The following is a 19,786-nucleotide window of genomic DNA, read 5'->3' on the forward strand; positions in this document are numbered from 1 at the left end:
AGCCAAGGTCAGTTTGTTAGTTTGGGGTTTAAAAGTATGTTTCTATTATGTGGTTTGCTCCAAAAGGTTTCATGTTTGGAATATTTCCCCAGTACTTGCCAGTACTTTAAACTTTTGGAAAATATCTCAGTCTCTTTCCTAATTATTATACAAGTTCCATATATATGATAGACAAATTAGAGAATACAGATAGGGCTTCCCTGGTGGCGCAGTGGTTGAGAGTCCGCCTGCCGATGCAGGGGACATGGGTTCGTGCCCCGGTCTGGGAAGATCCCACATGCCGCAGAGCGGCTAGGCCCGTGAGTCATGGCCGCTGAGCCTGCGGCGTCTGGAGCCTGTGCTTCGCAACGGGAGAGGCCACAACAGTGAGAGGCCCTTGTACCACAAAAGAAAAAAAAAAAAAAGCTCCTGAATCACTTAACTCATTCTTGTCATTGTGTGAGAAAACCAGATAATTCAGGGCTTTCATGTAAATAATTACTTTGATAGGGATAATGGTCATCCCTATAAATTTTACTCTTTCAAGATCCTACCTGGCTTTGTATTACCAGGATGACAACCTCTTCAAGTGTAAATTATTTATTGTGGTAATAATTATAACTAATATTTATATAGTGCTAACTGTTCTAAGTATTTCATTAACTTATTAAATCCTCCTGACAACTTTGTGAAGTGGGTGCTATTATTATCTCCACTTTACAGATGAGGACACAGGCACAGAACAGTTTGGTAGCTCTCCCCAAGTCACTCAGTAGGTTGTTAAGCCAGAATTCCAACTCAGCAAAAGTCTGAGTCCACACTTAACCACAAAACAGCACATAATACCCATGCCAAAGAATACTATATGGGAATTTTTTTAAGTCTTTTTTTTTGATATAATATTTTTGGTAAGAAGAAATTCAAGTGAGAGAAGTCTTGATGTAAAAGTTATTTCAGCTTTAGAGAGTGGTATAGTCATCCCTTGGTATCCTTAGGGGATTGGTTCCAGGACCCTCTCAGATGCCAAAATCTGCGGATGCTTAAGTCCCTTACCTAAAATGGCATAGTATATGACTGCAATCCATGCACATCCTCCCATATACTATAGTCTATCTCTAGATTACTTACAATACCTAATACAATGTAAATGCTATGTAAATAGTTGCTCATGCACAGCAAATTGAAGTTTTGCTTTTTGCGACTTTCTGGAATTTTTTTTCCAAATATTTTTGACCTGTGGTTGGTTGAATCCCCAGATGCAGAACCTATGGATATGGAGGGCCAGCTATACTTTTTTTATTTAATGTGATAAAATTTACATTAGGTGAATTGCACAGAGCTTAAATATGCAATTCAGTGAGTTTTGACAAAGGTACACCAATATAACCCATACCCCATTCAAGATATAGGGCATTTCCGTCACCCCAGAAAGTCCCCTCATACCCTTCTAGTCAGTCCCCACCTCCATCCTTAACCACTGCTCTAGTTTCTATCAACATGATTGTTTTGCCTGTTCTTGAGTTTCGTGTAAGTGGAATCATACAGTATGAACCCTTTCTGTCTGGCTTGTTTTGCTCAGTATATGCAAATAAAATCCATTGAGAGTATTTTTAAATTATTTATTTGATCATTTCATTTTTTTCAGAGAGGTCTGTGTTTTACTTTATAAAGGAAATGTTTATTAGCTTTTTCTTTACCCCCATTTTCCAACTACATAGTAATAGATCATTTTATGCACTACTTCCTTATATACAATAAAAAACTCCTAATATTAAACAGAATTCAAGGACACTGCTTCAGGCCACGTTAAAATCCTAACCTAGTTAGTTTCAGGAAATAATTAAAATACATACCTAGATTGTAGCAAAGACTTGCATATTTCCATCCATTTTCTGTCTTCATAAAACTTCTCCTCTCTGGGTTTTCTGCCTGGCTGATAAAATATGAAGAACATTTTTCTTATTCTCTCGAGAGGTCCAATCCTAGATGTCCTGGAGGAGCTTTTCTTCTTGGCTGCACAGTCTCAGGATTGATTGTGAGACTTTGTTATTTACAGAGTCCAGATTGTGGCATCTAGGCATTTGATTGCTTGTTAGACAACTTGTTAGAGTAGCCCTTCTATCCTTAATTGACTCCACATGACAAAATACTGACTTTGCTTCTTAATACTTTACAATTTGACAAAGTTACCAGAATGTCTGTTCAGATGCAGTTTTATCTGAAGAAAGTCAGGCTAGATTGACTATAATGGTTAGTTCTATGATCAAAGGCCATAACAACTGCCAGGTTTACCTCTAGGGTTGAAGTTCATTGCTTTATCACACTTTTTTTCCCTCCTTCAGTTGATAAGGTGTGTTTTTCCTTGGTTAATTTTTCTGTTGTGATGAAGAGTTCTTCGAAATTTCAGAAGTTTGGAAGCATATAGTTAGTGGTCACTGTATAGTGTTTACAATTAGTAAGCTTGGGAAAATGTAGTCAGTGTTTTAAATAAATATTTCTCATATAGTCGTTTGTATGAAATTAGATTCAGCAACGAGGAATGCTTTGAAGGGCGAAAAAGGTGGTTTTGCAATCCTGCTTTGATTTTTAAATAATTTTATCTTTTTTTCAGAAGTTACTTCCTAATATACATATATGTATACTCTGTTATTAATGAAAATGAGAGATAACACATTGATTAAGATCATTAATATTGTGAATTTTCTTCTTATTTCCAAAGTTTTTTTAAAAACACAATGAATTGATTTTTTAAGTTTAGTTTTATTACATGGACCATAGCTGGGAAATGACCAAAAGCAAAGCATAGGATAGGGACCAAGTAAAATGACAAAAAGGAAAAGTTGGATAATCCACCAATTTTAACCAGCCTCTGCTTTTAGAAAAGAGTATTTGCTGCTTGGGTAAATTAGGAAATTTCCAATATTGAGTAACAGTGGCAGACTTAACATGAATAATTATCAGGGAGATAAATAGTTAAGCTGTTCTTGGGCTCTGGTATAAAGTTCGATATTCTGCCCTAGAGCCCTAGGGGACTCTTAGCCAACTCAATCCTCAGAGAAAGAAATGTGATGTGAGCTTTTCTAGGACCAACTCTGTTGCTTTGCCTGGCCTGTAAGGCCCTCTCTTATTTATCTCTTTTGTTTCTTACCAATTTTGTTAATAAAAATGTAAATTTTTATATTGTAGGTAAATAAAAGTTAAATAAAAAATTATTAATGGGATAGAACTACAGAATTTTCTGGAGAGATAAACTATGCATAGGTAAAACAACTAGACAGTTCCAAAGTAATCATAAACAGCTGAGTTGTATGTACTGAACATGAGTACTAAGAAAACTCGAAGGACTTTGATCCACTAATTTCTCTCCTGGGACTATCCCACAGAAATAAAAGCAACAGTACATAGGGCATTTAAAAGTACCCTATGTATATAAGTAGAAAGATGTTCATTATTGCAGCAAAAAGCTGAAAATAATATGAATGCCCACCAGTATGGAAATGGATCAGGAAGTTATGATACATTCCCCCAAGAAATAATATGGAGACATCAAGCAGAATGAGTTGAAGCTATGCTAAATAAGTTGGTGGGAGGGACTTCTATGAGGTATTGTTGTGTTAGAAAGACAACATAAACACAAGACTGTGTAGTATCCCATTTTTGTAAAACACTAGTGACTCAAAAAACCCTAAATGCAGGTATATGTGTATGTGATTATATGAGTATTGAGAAAAATAGGAAAGGATACGTACTAAATTACAAATATGGGGGTGGTTCTAATGTGGGTAGAAGGAGGGAAGGGGAGTGAGGTCTCAAACAATGAAGAAATGGGGGAAAAGTGTTTAACTATTGAAAGAGTATGATATGATTACATTTATACACAACTATAAGATGTGTATATGAAAATGAAATAGTTGATTTTAAAAAAAATGTAATTCAAAGGAACAAATCAACATGATCTGGGCTAATCAAGAAAGCCTTTTGAATCAGAAGGGTCTAAAAACAAACATATATTGAGCTCCAAGTCTTGAGTGGAATTGCTTTGGAGGGAGAAGAAATTTTAGAAAGGGGACACACTGTAAGGAAGGTAACAGGTTGGACTTATGTAAGATATAGAAGGAATTAATTTCAGAATAATTGGGGGAATGATAAGAAAAAAGTTGGCCACGTCACCAAAGAACACATCTTGTGTGATTTCATTTATATGAAATCTGTACTGTAGACAAACCCAGAGAGGCAGAAAATAGATTAGTCGTTGTCAAGGGCTGAATTGGATTCGGAGGAAACAGGGAGTAACTATTGATTGGCATGGGATTTCTTTTTGGAGTGATGAAATATTCTAAAGTTGTTTAGGGTAATGGTTGCACAAATCTGTGAATATACCAAAAATCATTGAATTGTACACTTGTAAGTGGGCGAATTGTATGGTATGAAAATATCTCAGTAGAGCTGTTACCAAAAAAAGTTGGCCAGATAAGTTGAAGTCACCTGGTAGAGAACATTAAAATGTTACATTTAAATGTAAATGTTAAAGTGGCTTAAGAGTATGAATTTGATCTGACAGACGATAAAGAACCATTGTAGGTTATGAGTATGGAGTGGACTGTCCATGGCTTCCCTTTTTTAACCTGTTTTTCTCTTTATTTGGGACTTTAATTATAAGAGTATATACTCATTGAAACAGAATTCAAATAATGTAATAAATCATGTTAAATAGAAAATTTCAGTTTATGTCACTCTCCATAGGTTACCACTATAAAAATTCTGATTCTTTTCTAAATTCTTTTTTCTCTCTCCTTTGTTTTTTTTAAACATAATGAGAACATATTGTCCATCTTCTTATTTAACTTTCTTACACAGCAGTGTTTCACGTCTATCTTCCCATACTTGCATGTGGAGACTGGCTACCACAGGGAATAATAATAATTCCCCACGTCATAGAGTCATTGTAAAGATAAAATAAGTTGATACGAAAAAAAATAAAATAAAATAAGTTGATACGTGTAAATAATTAGAATAGTACAGACACGTAGTAAGCGTTCAATAAGCATTAGATGTTGTTTTACTATTTTTATTGTTAAGTGTAGGCTTAGGGATACAGCTTTTGTGAGTAATTGTTTTAGTAGTTCTTTTGTCTGGGAACCTAAAGTGAAAGCAGGCATAATTTCCATTTCAGAAGTGAAGCGTTCACCCAGTCATCACTGGGCTAGCAGCCAGGCAGTCTGTTAGGTACTAGTATTAAGAACTAACACATATTACAATAGCCAGGACATGGAAGCAACCTAATTGTCCATCAATAGATGAATGGATAAAGAAGATGTGGCACATATATACAATGGAATATTACTCAGCCATAAAAAGAAACGAAATTGAGTTATTTGCAGTGAGGTGGATGGACCTAGAGACTGTCATACAGAGTGAAGTAAGTCAGAAAGAGAAAAACAAATACCATATGCTAACACATATATATGGAATCTAAAAAAAAAAGGTTCTGAAGAACCTAGGGGCAGGACAGGAATAAAGACGCAGACGTAGAGAATGGACTTGAGGACACAGAGGGGGGAAGGGTAAGCTGGGACCAAATGAGAGAGTAGCATTGACATATATACACTACCAAATGTAAAATAGATAGCCAGTGGGAAGCAGCTGCATAGCTCAGGGAGATCAGCTCAGTGCTTTGTGTCCCCCTAGAGGGGTGGGATAGGGCGGGTGGGAGGGAGATGCAAGAGGGAGGGGATATGGGGATATATGTATACATATAGCTGATTCACTTTGTTACACAGCAGCAACTAACACAACATTGTAAAGCAATTATACTCCACTAAAGATGTTAAAAAAATAAATAATAAATAAAAGGAGAAAAGGCTAAAATAAAGAACTAACATAACACTTCATAACAAAGTTTCTTTTTTTACATATATGTTTATTTATTTATTTATTTTTGGCTTTATTTATTTTGGTCTTAGTTGCAGCACACAGGATCTTCTTTGCAGCATGCAGGCTTCTCTCTAGTTGTGGTGCAAGGGCTTCTCTCTAGTGTGGCGTGCAGGCTCCAGAGCACATGGCCTCTGTAGTTGTGGTGCACGGGCTCAGTAGTTGCAGCTTGTGGGCTTAGTTGCCCCGCGGCATGTGGGATCTTAGTTCCCCAACCAGGGATCAAACCCACATCCCCTGCATTGGAAGGCAGATTCTTAACCACTGGACCACCAGGGAGGTCCCACAGGGGTTCTTAATATGGGTTTTTTGCGTGCGCTTACAGGAATCTGAGACTCTTGAAATTGTATGTCAAAAGTTTGTATTTGGGCTTCCCTGGTGGCACAGTGGTTAAGAATCCGCCTACCAATGCAGGGGCCACTAGTTCGAGCCCTGGTCCGGGAAGATCCTACTTGCTGCGGAGCAACTAAGCCCGTGTATCGCAACTACTGAAACCCACGCATCTGGAGCCCGTGCTCCGCAACAAGAGAAGCCACCACAATAAGCTCATGCACCGCAACGAAGAGTAGCCCCTGCTCGTCACAACTAGAGAAAAGCCCACATGCAGCAACGAAGACCCAACGCAGCCAAAAATAAAATAAACTAAATAAATTTTTTAAAAAATGTTTGTATGTACCTACATGCCATTTAGTAAACAGAATACATCCATAGCTTTCAAAAGATTTTCTAGGATGTCTTCAAATCCTTAAGAACCACATGCTTTATCAAATTTGATTCTCATGACAGCCCCAAGAGGTGGATAATATTACTAGAGTTTTGAACGATACGAAGATGGTTCTGACCATCAAAGAGGTTATGTATACCCAGCTCACTGTTAATACAAGGTAGAAAGTGAAAAGCCCTGTTAGAAAGATATTATTATGCTTTGGAAATTCAGAAGGAGAAATTTATTCTAACTCTTGAAATTGGGGAAAGCTTTTTGGCCTTCAACTCTAAAATTGCTATAGCTCATTTGACAATTATCAAATGCCTACTATATTCCAGTTGTTATTCTAGGCACTGGGAATATAACGTTGAGCAAACAGACAAAACTCTGTGTCTTCGAGGAGCTTACATTCCTTTGGGGAAGTCTTACACAGAAAATGTGATCCTTCTCCTCACCTTGTATACTGAAACTTCAGGGCAACTTGGATTATTTGCCTAACAATGCCTTCCATATAATAATGTTTAGTAAATATTTGATTGGATGAGTAAAAGAATGAACCAAAGAGCTGGAAGAGATCTTAAGGGGTCATGCTCCCATTTTTCAGGCAGGACCACATGTAATTATCTTTTCTTCCAAGTTTTTGCAATGGAATAGAAATTTGAAACCTGGGTTATCTCCTTAATTTGCCGTGTGCTATGAGGAGATTGGGCATAAATTGAAGAAATGAACTTGGGTGTCTCCATCTAATATTAAACTCTCTTAAGTACTTTGGCACTATAGAAATGCAAAGCATCACTGTTTTTTGTCATTTCTAGGGGAGGTGACGCCAGGACTATCCCAGGTGGAATATGCACTTCGCAGACACAAACTAATATCTCTGATCCACAAGGAAGCACAAGGGCAGAGTGGTACAGACCACACAGTGGTACTGCTGTCCAACCCTACATACTATATGAGCAATGATATCCCCTATACGTTCCACCAAGACAACAATTTCCTGTACCTGTGTGGATTCCAAGAGCCTGATAGCATTCTGGTCCTTCAAAGCCTCCCCGGCAAGCAGTTACCAGCACACAAGGCCATACTTTTTGTGCCTCAGAGAGATCCCAGTCGAGAACTTTGGGATGGCCCCCGATCTGGTACTGATGGAGCAATAGCTCTAACTGGAGTGGATGAAGCCTATACGCTGGAAGAATTTCAACATCTTGTACCAAAACTGAAAGGTAACAAATGGGAGCAGAAGTCAAATCATAGGCCAGATTGGGACTAAGACCTTCCTTGCCTGTTTAGACAAAGTTCTTCATTTCCTAAAATAATCATCATAGCAGCATTGCCCTGGGCACCATGAAAAGAATATAAATCTTGGGCTTCCCTGGTGGCACAGTGGTTGAGAGTCCGCCTGCCAATGCAGGGGACACGGGTTCGTGCCCTGGTCTGGGAAGATCCCACGTGCCGTGGAGCGGCTGGGCCCGTGAGCCATGGTCGCTGAGCCTGTACGTCCGGAGCCTGTGCTCCACAACGGGAGAGGCCACAACAGTGAGAGGTCCGCGTACTGCCAAAAAAAAAAAGAATATAAATCTTTTCCACAAGACTTTAAAGATTTCATTTATTCATTTGCTAAATCTTCATTGGATTATTCATTCACAGAGACTTTTAACTGTTCTAGTTTGAAATCCCAGACAGAGAATTTTAAAGTGGAGGATGAGCATGGGCTGCTTTTCAAGATTACTGATTTTCAAGATTACTGACCAGTCTATTGACCTTTGATTACTACTTACCATACTGCTTTTGCCAACTCTTCAAAAAAGGGCAGTATTCTCAAAGAATGATTTATTCATCACCAGCATGAGAATCACCTGGTGATGCATTATAGAATTACAAATGCATAATCGATACTGGAAATGTAAAATCTGCAGCCCCCACTCCATACCTACTAAATCAGGATCTGCATTTTAACAAGATTCTCAGGTGGTTCGTGTACACGGTTGAATTCATGCCCCTTGAAATAGTCATTTTCTCTACGCTTATTCTGGTGAAATTATGATCACTCAGAATGTTTTGGGATTCCTTTTCTGGAACTTTTCAGAATGTACACTGCATTATAAACTATCCTTAGTGATTCTTACAAATCTACAACTCTAGTAAGCATTTTATTTTTTGAAGTGTCCAAAAGTCACTTAGATCTGAATTTGATAAATAAGATAGATGATCAAGTTGGAAAATACTTGATTTTAGACAAAATAATGTATGATCGTAAAATTTTAGTCATATTCTTGTAAGGTTTATAAACATTTCTGAAGTCAGTCTCTAAAAGAGAATTTCAAAACTGTTTCCAGTGATCATAGATTGAAAGTTTAAAAACCTAAAAAGGTTGGTCTGTGATTTTATAAGCTGACAGCAGATGGTCATGGTTGTTTTACTTTTTAAAAATTACAGCAATTAATTTCTATTGAAAATAAGATTAGAGTTTTACCTGTAATCTACATTTAAAATCACTTTTATTTTAAAGTGAAAATATTTAGGAGATTGTACCACTAATACATATCCGATCAAAATTTTTAGGATTTTTTCCGTCTTCGGTCCCAAAGTCCATTGTATGAAACATACAAACAAACCTTCAGACTTAGATTGTCGTGAATACTACTCATAGGTTTCTTTTTTATTATTACTATTTATTTATTTATTTATTTATTTTTGGCTGTGTTGGGTCTTTGTTGCTGCGCATGGGCTTTCTTTAGTTGCGTCGAGCGGGGGCTACTCTTCATTGTGGTGCACGGGCTTCTCATTGTGGTGGCTTCTCTTGTTGCGGAGCACAGACTCTAGGCACGTGGGCTCCAGTAGTTGTGGCACGTGGGCTCAGTAGTTGTGGCTCACAGGCTCTAGAGCACAGGCTCAGTAGTTGTGGCGCACGGGCTTAGTTGCTTTGTGGCATGTGGGATCTTCCCGGACCAGGGCTCAAACCTGTGTCCCCTGCATTGGCAGGTGGATTCTTAACCACTGCGCCACCAGGGAAGCCCCTACTCATAGGTTTCTGTCAGAAAAAAAAGAAAGGAACAAATAGAGACCTGATGTAAATGGAAAAGATTTTCATAATGAGCTTCATCTTATATCTCAGGCAAAAATTGACCATTTCCTTGGGTCTCTAAAGTGAGATGGTGAACTGTGGTTGTCTGTAATGAGAATACATGGCAGATGGAAAAGGAAGGCTTTCCTGGGTAAGTGTGGATTAGCATGTATTATCAACTATGAGAGCTCCTTTCACCAATACTGAGATTGTTTGTAAGGGATGGAACACTTTTAACCATAAGGTCATGAGCTGAGTACTTTTTTCTGTCCTTTTGTGTTTAGTTATTTAATGATGCCTCTAGCTCAGTTGTGTGGAGAACAATTGTCATAATTGTTCTTTAACAGTTAATAAATAATAAAATCAAAGCTTGCATAAAGCTTTAGTCTCATCTATCATCTTTATTAAAAACACTGAAGTTTGAGGGCAGAAAAAGCTGTGTGTTCAGTCTCAGAATATCTTGCTGTTTTCAGGGAATGGCCTTTCCAATGATTTACGATCCAATCCTTCAATTACTTCGGTCCTGAGAGTTTGTGTTCAACCCTTTAGAGTTCTATACTACATATTTTATAGTTTTGACTCTTGTTCAAGTCATTATGACAGGTGGTATTTCTTGTTGCTGTTTTATTTTAAATCTGTTTTAAGCCGAGACACATACACTGTGGTATGACTGGATGAGGCCCCCTCACATTCAGCTCCACTGTGACTACATGCAGCAGTTGACAGAGGTCAAAGCCAGGAGCAAGAACAAGGTTCGGGCTGTGCAGCAGCTGGTACAGCATCTCAGGCTGATCAAATCTCCTGCAGAAATTGAACGAATGCAGATTGCTGGGAAACTGACATCACAGGTATGGCTCCTACTGAAAAAGTTCTTTCCAAATTAAAAAATCTCAGCTCTTAGGGTTCAGTGGGCACCTTGAGGTTGTGTACCCAATGTAGTAATCTCATGGCACATGGACATTTAGCTTCTGCTTTGATGTTTACTGAATGTGTCTAGAGACTTGCTCAGAACCTTGCAAGGCATATCAAGTATCCCTCTTGTATCTTTTACCCATGATCTTAGTTGTTTTTCCTTGCAACAACATAAATTAATTCATTTTATTTCCTTTCCTTACCATATCTACAATAATAGCAGCAGTTAGAGTTTGTTAAAGAAGATTCGTAGGACCTAAAATGACAATGCTTACAAATCTGCAGTTTATTACAGGAGAAGGGTACAGTATAGCAACAGCATTAATGTAAGAATACCTGTCACACCCAATGGCTGTCTCACAGCCAGGTCCAGAGAAGCTGGGTGCAGACTTCTGTTGTCCTCCCTTAGGACCGGGCAAGGTGCATTTTCTCTGGCTCAGGAACCACAGATGCATGTATAGAACACCTGGGAACCAGGGAGCCCCAGATAGAATCTCAGCTAGGGATTTTTGGGTTTTGGTCTCATTGGCATATTCCTGCTAGATAACAGAGCTCTCACAGAGACCAAGTATAAACCTTTAATCTCACTGTTATCATTACTGACAGGCTGATACAAACTGTACTGACCTGAAATTTCTTGCAATACTTTGCTTTTATTGTGGTGAAATAAATAAATAAATATATATATATAAAATAAAATAAAATTTACCATTTAGCCATTTTAAGTGTACAGTTTGGTGTCATTAAGTACTTTCACATTGTTGTACAATCACCATGACTGTACATCTCAAGAACTTTTTCGTGATTTCATGCTGAAACTCTGTGCCCAATAGGGAGTAACTTCTTGTTCCCCCTTCTTGTAGCCCCTAGTTACCACTGTTCTACTTTCTGTCTCTATGAATTTGACAACTCTAGGCAACTCATATAAGTGTAGTCATACAATATTTGTCCTTTTGTTTCTAACTTATGATGAAGACATCATAATGTCTTCAGGATTCATCCATGTTGTAGCATATATTAGAATTTCCTTCCCTTTTAAGACTAAATAATATTCCATTGTATGTATATACAGTGTTTTGTTGTCCATTCATCCATTGATGGTCATTTGGGTTGTTTGCATCCTTAGGCTGTTGTGAATAATTCTGCTGTGAACGTTGCAGTAAAAATATCTGGTTAAGACCTGACTTTCATTTATTTTGAATATATACCCAGAAGTGGAATTGCTGGATCAAATGTCAATTCTTTGTTTAATTTTTTGAGGAACCACCATACTGTGTTTAGCAATTCATAAGTGTTCTAATTTCTCCATATCTATGACATTCTGGGTTTGTTTTTTTTTTTAATAATAGCAATCCTAATGGGTATGAAGGGGTATCTGTGTTTTTTTAATACAATTTTTAAAGGTTATACTCCATTTACAGTTATTACAAAATATTGGCTATATTCCCCATGTTGTACAATACATCCTTGTAGCCTGTCTTACACCCAGTAGTTTGTACCCCCTACTTCCCGATCCCTATATTGCCCCCTTCCCTCCCCCTCCCCACTAGTAACCACTAGTTTGTTCTCTGTATCTATGAATCTGCTTCTTTTTTGTTATATTCACTAATTTGTTGTATTTATTAGATTCCACATATAAGTGATATCATACAGTATTTGTCTTTGACTTATTTCAGTTAGCATAATTAATGCCTTCCAAGTCCATCCATGTTGCTGCAAATGGCAGAATTATTTCTTTTTTATGGCTGCGTTGATTGTGGTTTTGATTTGCATTTCCCTAATGGTTAGTGATAATGAGCATCTTTTCATTTGCTTATTGCCCTCACAACACTTTTAATCAGTATGTTTCATGCCATGCCTTGACCAAAGTAGTGCCATGCAGAAATTTAGCAAAACAGCTCAAGCGAATTCTAGGAATTAACAGTTCACACCCCCCGACCCATTGTCAACGCTTTTTCTAATAAAATAAATCCTTAGTTTGATAACAGTTACTTGCCTTACAATGTCATACAATGAGATAGACAATCAGAGTGTCCATGCTGAATCCATTTACAATATCTACAAAATATGGGGTTGGTATAGATTTAAACAGACAGCTGAACCTTCCACTTGTACTTTCTCATGTTTTTGTACTAACCGTACAATTCTTTTGCTTCTCAGATCTATAGCTCACTGTTCTTTTTGGCATATATTGTCTGAATTATTAAGAATCATAATCTTTCATTAATCAGCTGTAAGTATTCATCAGACCAGTTCTGCTGCATAGGGAATAAGATCCTGAGAAGGCTTTAACTCAGTCTCCCATTATATTAGATCACTATTAGTATCTACAGCGTTAATTTTACTTATGACTCCATATTATACCTTATAATAATACCGCTGTAGTTACAGTATAAATCAGACAAAATAATGGTGTTATCAATTTTTCCCTCCCAACCCAATCTACCTTTTCCCATATACCATGTATTATTCCTCATGGGAGTATAAATCAGAGACCATATCTGTTTTTTCAGGATTCAGAACATCTCGAGTACATAGCCAGATTTCTTCTCTCAGGTTACATGATTTGACAGATACTGGTCCCCGGTGAGAAGAGTCCTGCAACAGAACCCATTTATCTACCACAGGAAGCACTATAATATTTAAAGTTTTTCCAGTACTCACAAACTACACTATAGGGAAAGAATGGTTAGCCCTCATTTGGGGTGCTGAAGCTGGTAAAGAGCACCTCGACAGGTTGCATCCTCTAGTTAATATCTTCCATAGACTACAGGGCCCATACGTCTCCCACAAATGCATACCCTGGATTTCTGCTATGGGAATTCCTGGCCATTAGGGCTTGGGATGCCTTGGACTCCATTTGAATTAAGGAATCTATTAACCTAGCTTATATTAACACGTAAGCTTGTTCCCTTCTCACTGCTGGGTTGATTTGGGCATGTTGTCTTAGTGTATGCTGTAATTAAAAGATTCGTTTTGTGAGCACTGTGTTATTACTTCAAGTATCTTGCCACTTTTGTCTTTACTCCTGGAATAGGATGCCTTCAATGCACCCTATTCATGTTAGTAGGTCTTTTTCATTTGTAGGTCTTTCCTCATTGAAAGCAAATCTGCCTGGCCAGTTACTCATAGCCCAGCTCCTAATTCCTCTAAGGCTCTCATTTCGAGTGGGCCAACACCAGACATGTTGCCATTGAGTACTAACTGCTTTAGTACAATTAGGAAATAAATTTGGTACCCCCAAAATGGTAATTCCTCCAGGCCTAGATCATATGAGTTGACTTTGGTCTACTCTTAAACAGACTTTGGTTTGAGTTTTCCGTAGCGCTTCCCATAACCAACAGCAACAAATTCCAAAATTCTCAGGAATGTAGGCCCACTAAGTTTTAACTTTTTCTTTATCGGTGATCCAAGTGTCCCAAATGTCCCTCCTCCTCTTCATGCCTATTCACCCACAAGAAAAGGGCAAATAGCTATTTTTACACATAATGTTATTATGACAGATGGGACATGTAGTAGATGCCATTCTACTATCACATTGTGGTACCTTTTTTAAACCATCATCACAATTAATGGCTACATAATGTCCATTTAGATTATTATTAATCAGTGTTTTTCAGGTTCAGCCTGTTAAATATGCCCACAGGTTTCTTCCCAATACAGGTCCTCTATAATAGATCCATCCTATGAAATGAGAATCAAAAAAAGTAGCTACATTTGTATTGTTTCACGTAGTCAGACACAGAGCTCCCATCTCTTCATCCATTTTGAGGACATATATCACTCTGGGAAGTGTGTTTGTTAGGTTGGCTATTGTCTAGCTCTCTTTTTGGCTCTTCAGAAGAGGAAGAGATTTCATCAGAGCCCTTCACCCAAGAGCTTCTGAGTTAAGGCTGAGCGAAATATTATTCTCTTGCTTTAAGCATCTCTTGAGGCACCAAAATTGTTAGATTTTCCCTTTTGTGGCACTCATTTATTGGCTCCCTTTCCCTCAGCAACAACCTTGCCTTTCCATCATTAATTTTAACTCATACCTTTCCCCGCTAAAGTATAAGTTTCTGGTCCAGCCACTGAGCTAGTCCATTCCCAATTACAAGGGGACAGACTGGATAAATACAGAAAAATGGAACTGTACTGTTCCAAGAAGGAGAATTCTTATTAACAATTTGAGCTTCGGTAGGGGCCAGTGATCTATGTCATTGTCCAGTGCATCTGCCTGGCCTGAGTTCCTCCATGTCCACGCATTTCATGGACCTTTGTTGACATTTCAGCAGATCAAATTAGACCATCAACTAGTTGATTCCAGTCACCTTCAAACCCTGGCATAGAGTTTCTTTGGTGAGCATCAACATGGCCTACTTCGTTTTACCCTCAGAGTTTCCGTAGAGATTTATATAGAGTGGTGGCCCACATGTGGGAATCTTATTCAGTTATATATGGCCGATTGTTAGACCAATTTCAAGTGCATTGGAGTCAGTATTTACCCAAATAGTGAGGCTTTTATTTGTGTCCATTTCTTCTGTCATGGCTAGGAATACAACATGTAATTCAACTCAGTGGACCAGCTTGTTCTTTGATAAGGATGTTACCTTCTGCTGGACTCAATATCTGCTTTCCATACAGAATTGCCTTTAGTTCTGAACTACCATCTGTGAACCAGACCAATTGCCTGGCATCCTTGGGCAGTTGGTCAAAAGGAAGGATCTGAGGAAAAAAGGCTCATAAAGATGATGAGTCTGTCCCATGGATCCCCTGGTAACATACTCCATATAGTGCATTTCCATTTTATGATGGAATTCCTTTGGGCATTGCCCTTCTTGTTGGAATGCTTTCTGGCATGAAATAATACTGTAAATGTATATTGGAAACCATTCTACATGAATGCAAGTTGTTGTAGGTTCTCACTGGTGATTGATAATGAGGAAAATGCATTAACCAGATCAATACAGGATACCAGTCTCCTTTAGTGTGGAGTGTATTGGGGACAGCTGAGTCTGTTACTGTTAGCACTCTGTCATTAGCCTTCCTTATTGGCCACTGGGCTAGTACAGTGAATTTATGGACACTAATATACCTGCATATGACATTTCTTTATTCAGGGCAGTACTGCCTTCCAGATATCCAATAATGTTTGCAGTTTTCTAGTTGAGTTGGCTTAGGTTAATTCTAATGGCTCCCGTGTTGCATGTCCAGTGAGTACTGGATGAAGGGAAGACCCAAGTTATTCTTTTCTTCATATTACCCAGTAGGGGGAGGATTTTCCATTCAAACATTATATCCATATCAGTTATACATTCAGGTAAGGGAGATACCACAGTATATGCTGTTTTATCATATATTTCAACTTTTAACCAGACCTTAATTTTTTTTTAGTCTTTATTGAATTTGTTACAGTATCACTTCTGTTTTATATTTTGGTTTTTTGGCCACAAGGCATGTGGGATCTTAGTTCCCCGACCAGGGGTCGAACCCACACCCCCTGCATTGGAAGGCGAAGTCTTAACCACTGGACTGCCAGGGAAGTCCCCAGACCTTAATTTTTATTCTTTCACAGTAGCATCCCCTTATCCCCCTGAATTAATTCTGTCATCCCTAAGGGGCTTATTTTCAGCCCTAAGCAGTACTGCACACTGTGCTCCTGTATCCAGTAGACCTAAAAGAATTTCTTCTTGACCTCCAGTCATTGACTTACACATTTGTAAAAGGTCTTGGGTCCCCTGCCAGGAACTGGGTCAAGAGACCTTGGCCTTCATATCAATCTTCTTCTTCCATTACCGCCTTAATATTGAAATCCAGTATTTTGGTATCTGACGATAGTGGCTGATTGGAATCTTTCTCTTTCTAAAATTCCTCTAAATCAGATTAATTGAGTGTATCTGCCTTGAGATTTTTATATCCTGAGGAATTTGAGGACAAGCAGTTGCAGGTTCTCCACCTTACTGTAAAATTATCATTGTTTGGCACTCTGTCATTTTCTTCCTTTTCATAACATTTTTAATTAGCCATATAAAAAATGAATTTTTGCTCCCTTATTTTCTTTCCATTTGCTACTTTTTATTGTAAAATACACACTACCATTATAACCATTTTAAGTGTACAATTCAGTGGTATTAAGTATATTCACATTGTTTTGCAACCATTACCATTATCTATTTCCAGAACTCTTTAATCATCCCAAACAGAAACTCTGTAACCTTTAAATAATAACTCCCAATTTCCCCTCTCCCAGCCCCAATAACCTCTAATCTACTATGAATTTGCCTATTCTAAGTAAGAATAGGCAAATATTCTTCTTATATAAGTAGAATCATGTAATATTTCCCCTTTTCTGTCTGACTTGTTTAATTTAGCAGAATGTCTTCAAGATTTATCTGTGTCATATATATATATATATATATATGTATCAGAACTTCGTTTCTTTCTGTGACTGAATAATATTCCATTGTATGTATAGCCTGTATCTGTATTTTATTTATCCATTTATCTGTTTATGAATACTTGGGTTGTTTCTACCTTTTGCCCATTGTGAATAGTGCTGCTATGAGCATTGATGTATAAGTATCTGTTTGAGTCCTTGCATTAAATTCTCTTGGATATATGCATCAGAGTGGGATTGCTGGATCATATGGTAATTCTATGTTTAACTTTTTGAGGAACCATGTGGCTTCACCATTTTACACTTCTGCCAACAATATACGAGGGTTCCAATTTCTCTACATCCTCACCAACACTTGTTTTTAGGTTTTGGGGGGTTTTGTTTGTTTGTTTGTTTGTTTTGATAATAGCCATCCTAATGGATGTGAAATGTTATCTCATTTTGGTTTTGATTTGCATTTTCCTACTCACTCATGGTATTGGACATCTTTTTGTGTGCTTATTGGATTTTAGTATATCTTCTTTGGCGAGATGTCTGTTCAGTTCTTTTGCCCTTTTTTTAATTGGGCTGTTTGTCTTTTTGTTTTTGAGTTGTAAGGGTTCTTTACGTAGTATTCTGAATACTATGTAAAGTATCAGATATATGGCTTGCAAATATCTTCTCCCAGTCTGTAGGTTGTCTTTTCACTCTCTTGACAATGCCCTTTGACACACAACAGTTTTTAATTTTTTTAAAAAATTTATTTATTTTTGGCTGTGTTGGGTCTTCGTTTCTGTGTGAGGACTTTCTCCAGTTGTGGCAAGCGGGGGCCACTCTTCATCGCGGTGCACTGGCCTCTCACTATCGTGGCCTCTCTTGTTGCGGAGCACAGGCTCCAGACGCACAGGCTCAGTAGTTGTGGCTCATGGGCCTAGTTGCTCCGTGGCATGTAGGATCTTCCCAGACCAGGTCTCGAACCCGTGTCCCCTGCATTAGCAGGCAAATTCTCAACCACTGCGCCACCAGGGAAGCCCCAGTTTTTAATTTTGATCAAGTCCAATTTATCTAGTTTTCTTTTTTTGCTTATTTTGTTGTCATATCTAAAAATCCATTGCCAAATTCAAAGCTATAAAGATTCAGCCCTATATTTTCTTTTAAGAGTCTTCTTTAGTTTTAGCTCGTAAGGTTAGTTCTTTCATCCATTGTGAGTTAATTTTTGTATGTGTTTCTTAGCAGAAACATAGGGGTGAATCTTCATGACCTTGGATTTAGTAGTGGAGTCCTAGATATGACACCAAAAGCACTAGCAACAACAACAAAATAGATAAATTGGGCTTCATCAAAATTAAAAACTTAAAAAAAAATTAAAACCTTTTGTGCATCAAAGAATATTATCAAGAGAGTGAAAAGGCAACTTTGGAATGGGAGAAAATATTTGCAAATCCTACATCCGATAAAGATCTAGTATCCAGAATATGTAAAGAACTCGTAACAACTCAACAAGAAAAAAGATAAGCGTTCAACTTCATCCCCTTGGTGTCCTCTTTCTTACTGATTTTATTTCTCTTGTAAAGTCCTAAACTCCGTATTATCTTTTTATTATCCATATGAGGAAGTTGAGATAAAAAAATCTGAAACTACCTGTTTATATCCTCCTGAGATCCAACAGCAAAGTCATATATGAAGCCCCTGCTGGTGAGCATCCTTTATCACAGTGTCTGTTATAAATTTAGTAAGGGGCATTCCATAAGGGTGCTCATTTCCTTCATCATACAGCCAGTGCAATACTGCCTACATCTACAGCATTTCTGCAGCTTCAGTAGGCACCAACCATTTATAAGACAAGGGAGAAGCAGGGCAATTGCCTATGTCTGGATATGTATGGTGGACCCCTCCCTTAATGCATTCTGGTAAACCAGGGGTTTCTCTGAAGCTACAGTGAGCCCTAATTCCCCTCCACTCAACAGTGTTTAAAGCCAGAGACACTGCTCCTTGATCTAAAATTCTGAGGAACCATTTTTAGTTCATCAGGGTGTTGCATGTAAATCTGAAAAATGGCTCATTTCTTTCACCGAATAACCCCTTCCGAGATTTTTTTTTGTCCCCCATCAAACAGTTTGCCCTACCTGAATTATCTTAATTGTAGTGTATATCACAAGCTTAGCTGGTTCATCAAAAATTACAGTGGCCCAGGTTCCTTTGGTTAGAGCTTTACCTGCCGCTCAAAGTAGGTGAAACTCATCTGAAGAGGATTCTGAACTTTCTCAGATCAATGCTGAAAGCCACAACCATATCACTGAGTTTTTAACAAGACCACTATCGGTTTGCAATTCCTTTCTAGTCCATTATGCTAGCTGCTAAAGTTCAGGTTCTGTTATTTTCAGATTCCACTGATTTCAAAGCCAGTACTACTTTAAACCAGTGGTGGCTTGGCAATCATCCAAGCTCATAATTTTCTTTTTTTTCACCCTTTTTATCAGAATCATTCTTTTTCTTTCAAAATAATACCTTTACCATATATTAAGAATAATTCAGATATGCTGGAACAACTGGATATCTACATGCAAAATAATGATCTTGGACCCCTACCTCATACCATATATAAAAATTAACTCAAAATAAATCAAAGACCTAACCTTAAAAGCTAAAACTATATAAAACTTAACAGAGGGTGGCACAGTGGTTGAGAGTCCGCCTGTCGATGCAGGGGACGCAGGTTCGTGCCCCGGTCCGGGAAGATCCCACATGCCGTGGAGCGGCTGGGCCTGTGAGCCATGGCCGCTCGGCCTGCGCGTCCGGAGCCTGTGCTCCGCAACAGGAGAGGCCACAACAGTGAGGG

General features: G+C 38.1%; 1 protein-coding gene across 1 annotated transcript in view; it reads left to right on the forward strand.

The window, feature by feature from the left end:
- XPNPEP3 (X-prolyl aminopeptidase 3) overlaps nucleotides 1-19,786 on the forward strand; it is a 58,747-nt gene that overhangs the window by 11,969 nt on the left and 26,992 nt on the right. The window contains exons 3-4 of the mRNA XM_082666905.1: nucleotides 7,432-7,839; nucleotides 10,326-10,528. Coding sequence (XP_082523031.1) covers nucleotides 7,432-7,839; nucleotides 10,326-10,528 — 611 coding nt within the window. The remainder of the gene's footprint in view (nucleotides 1-7,431; nucleotides 7,840-10,325; nucleotides 10,529-19,786) is intronic.

This window comes from Grampus griseus (genome assembly GCF_964374135.1).
Source record: "Grampus griseus genome assembly, chromosome: 11".
Lineage (NCBI taxonomy): Eukaryota > Metazoa > Chordata > Mammalia > Artiodactyla > Delphinidae > Grampus > Grampus griseus.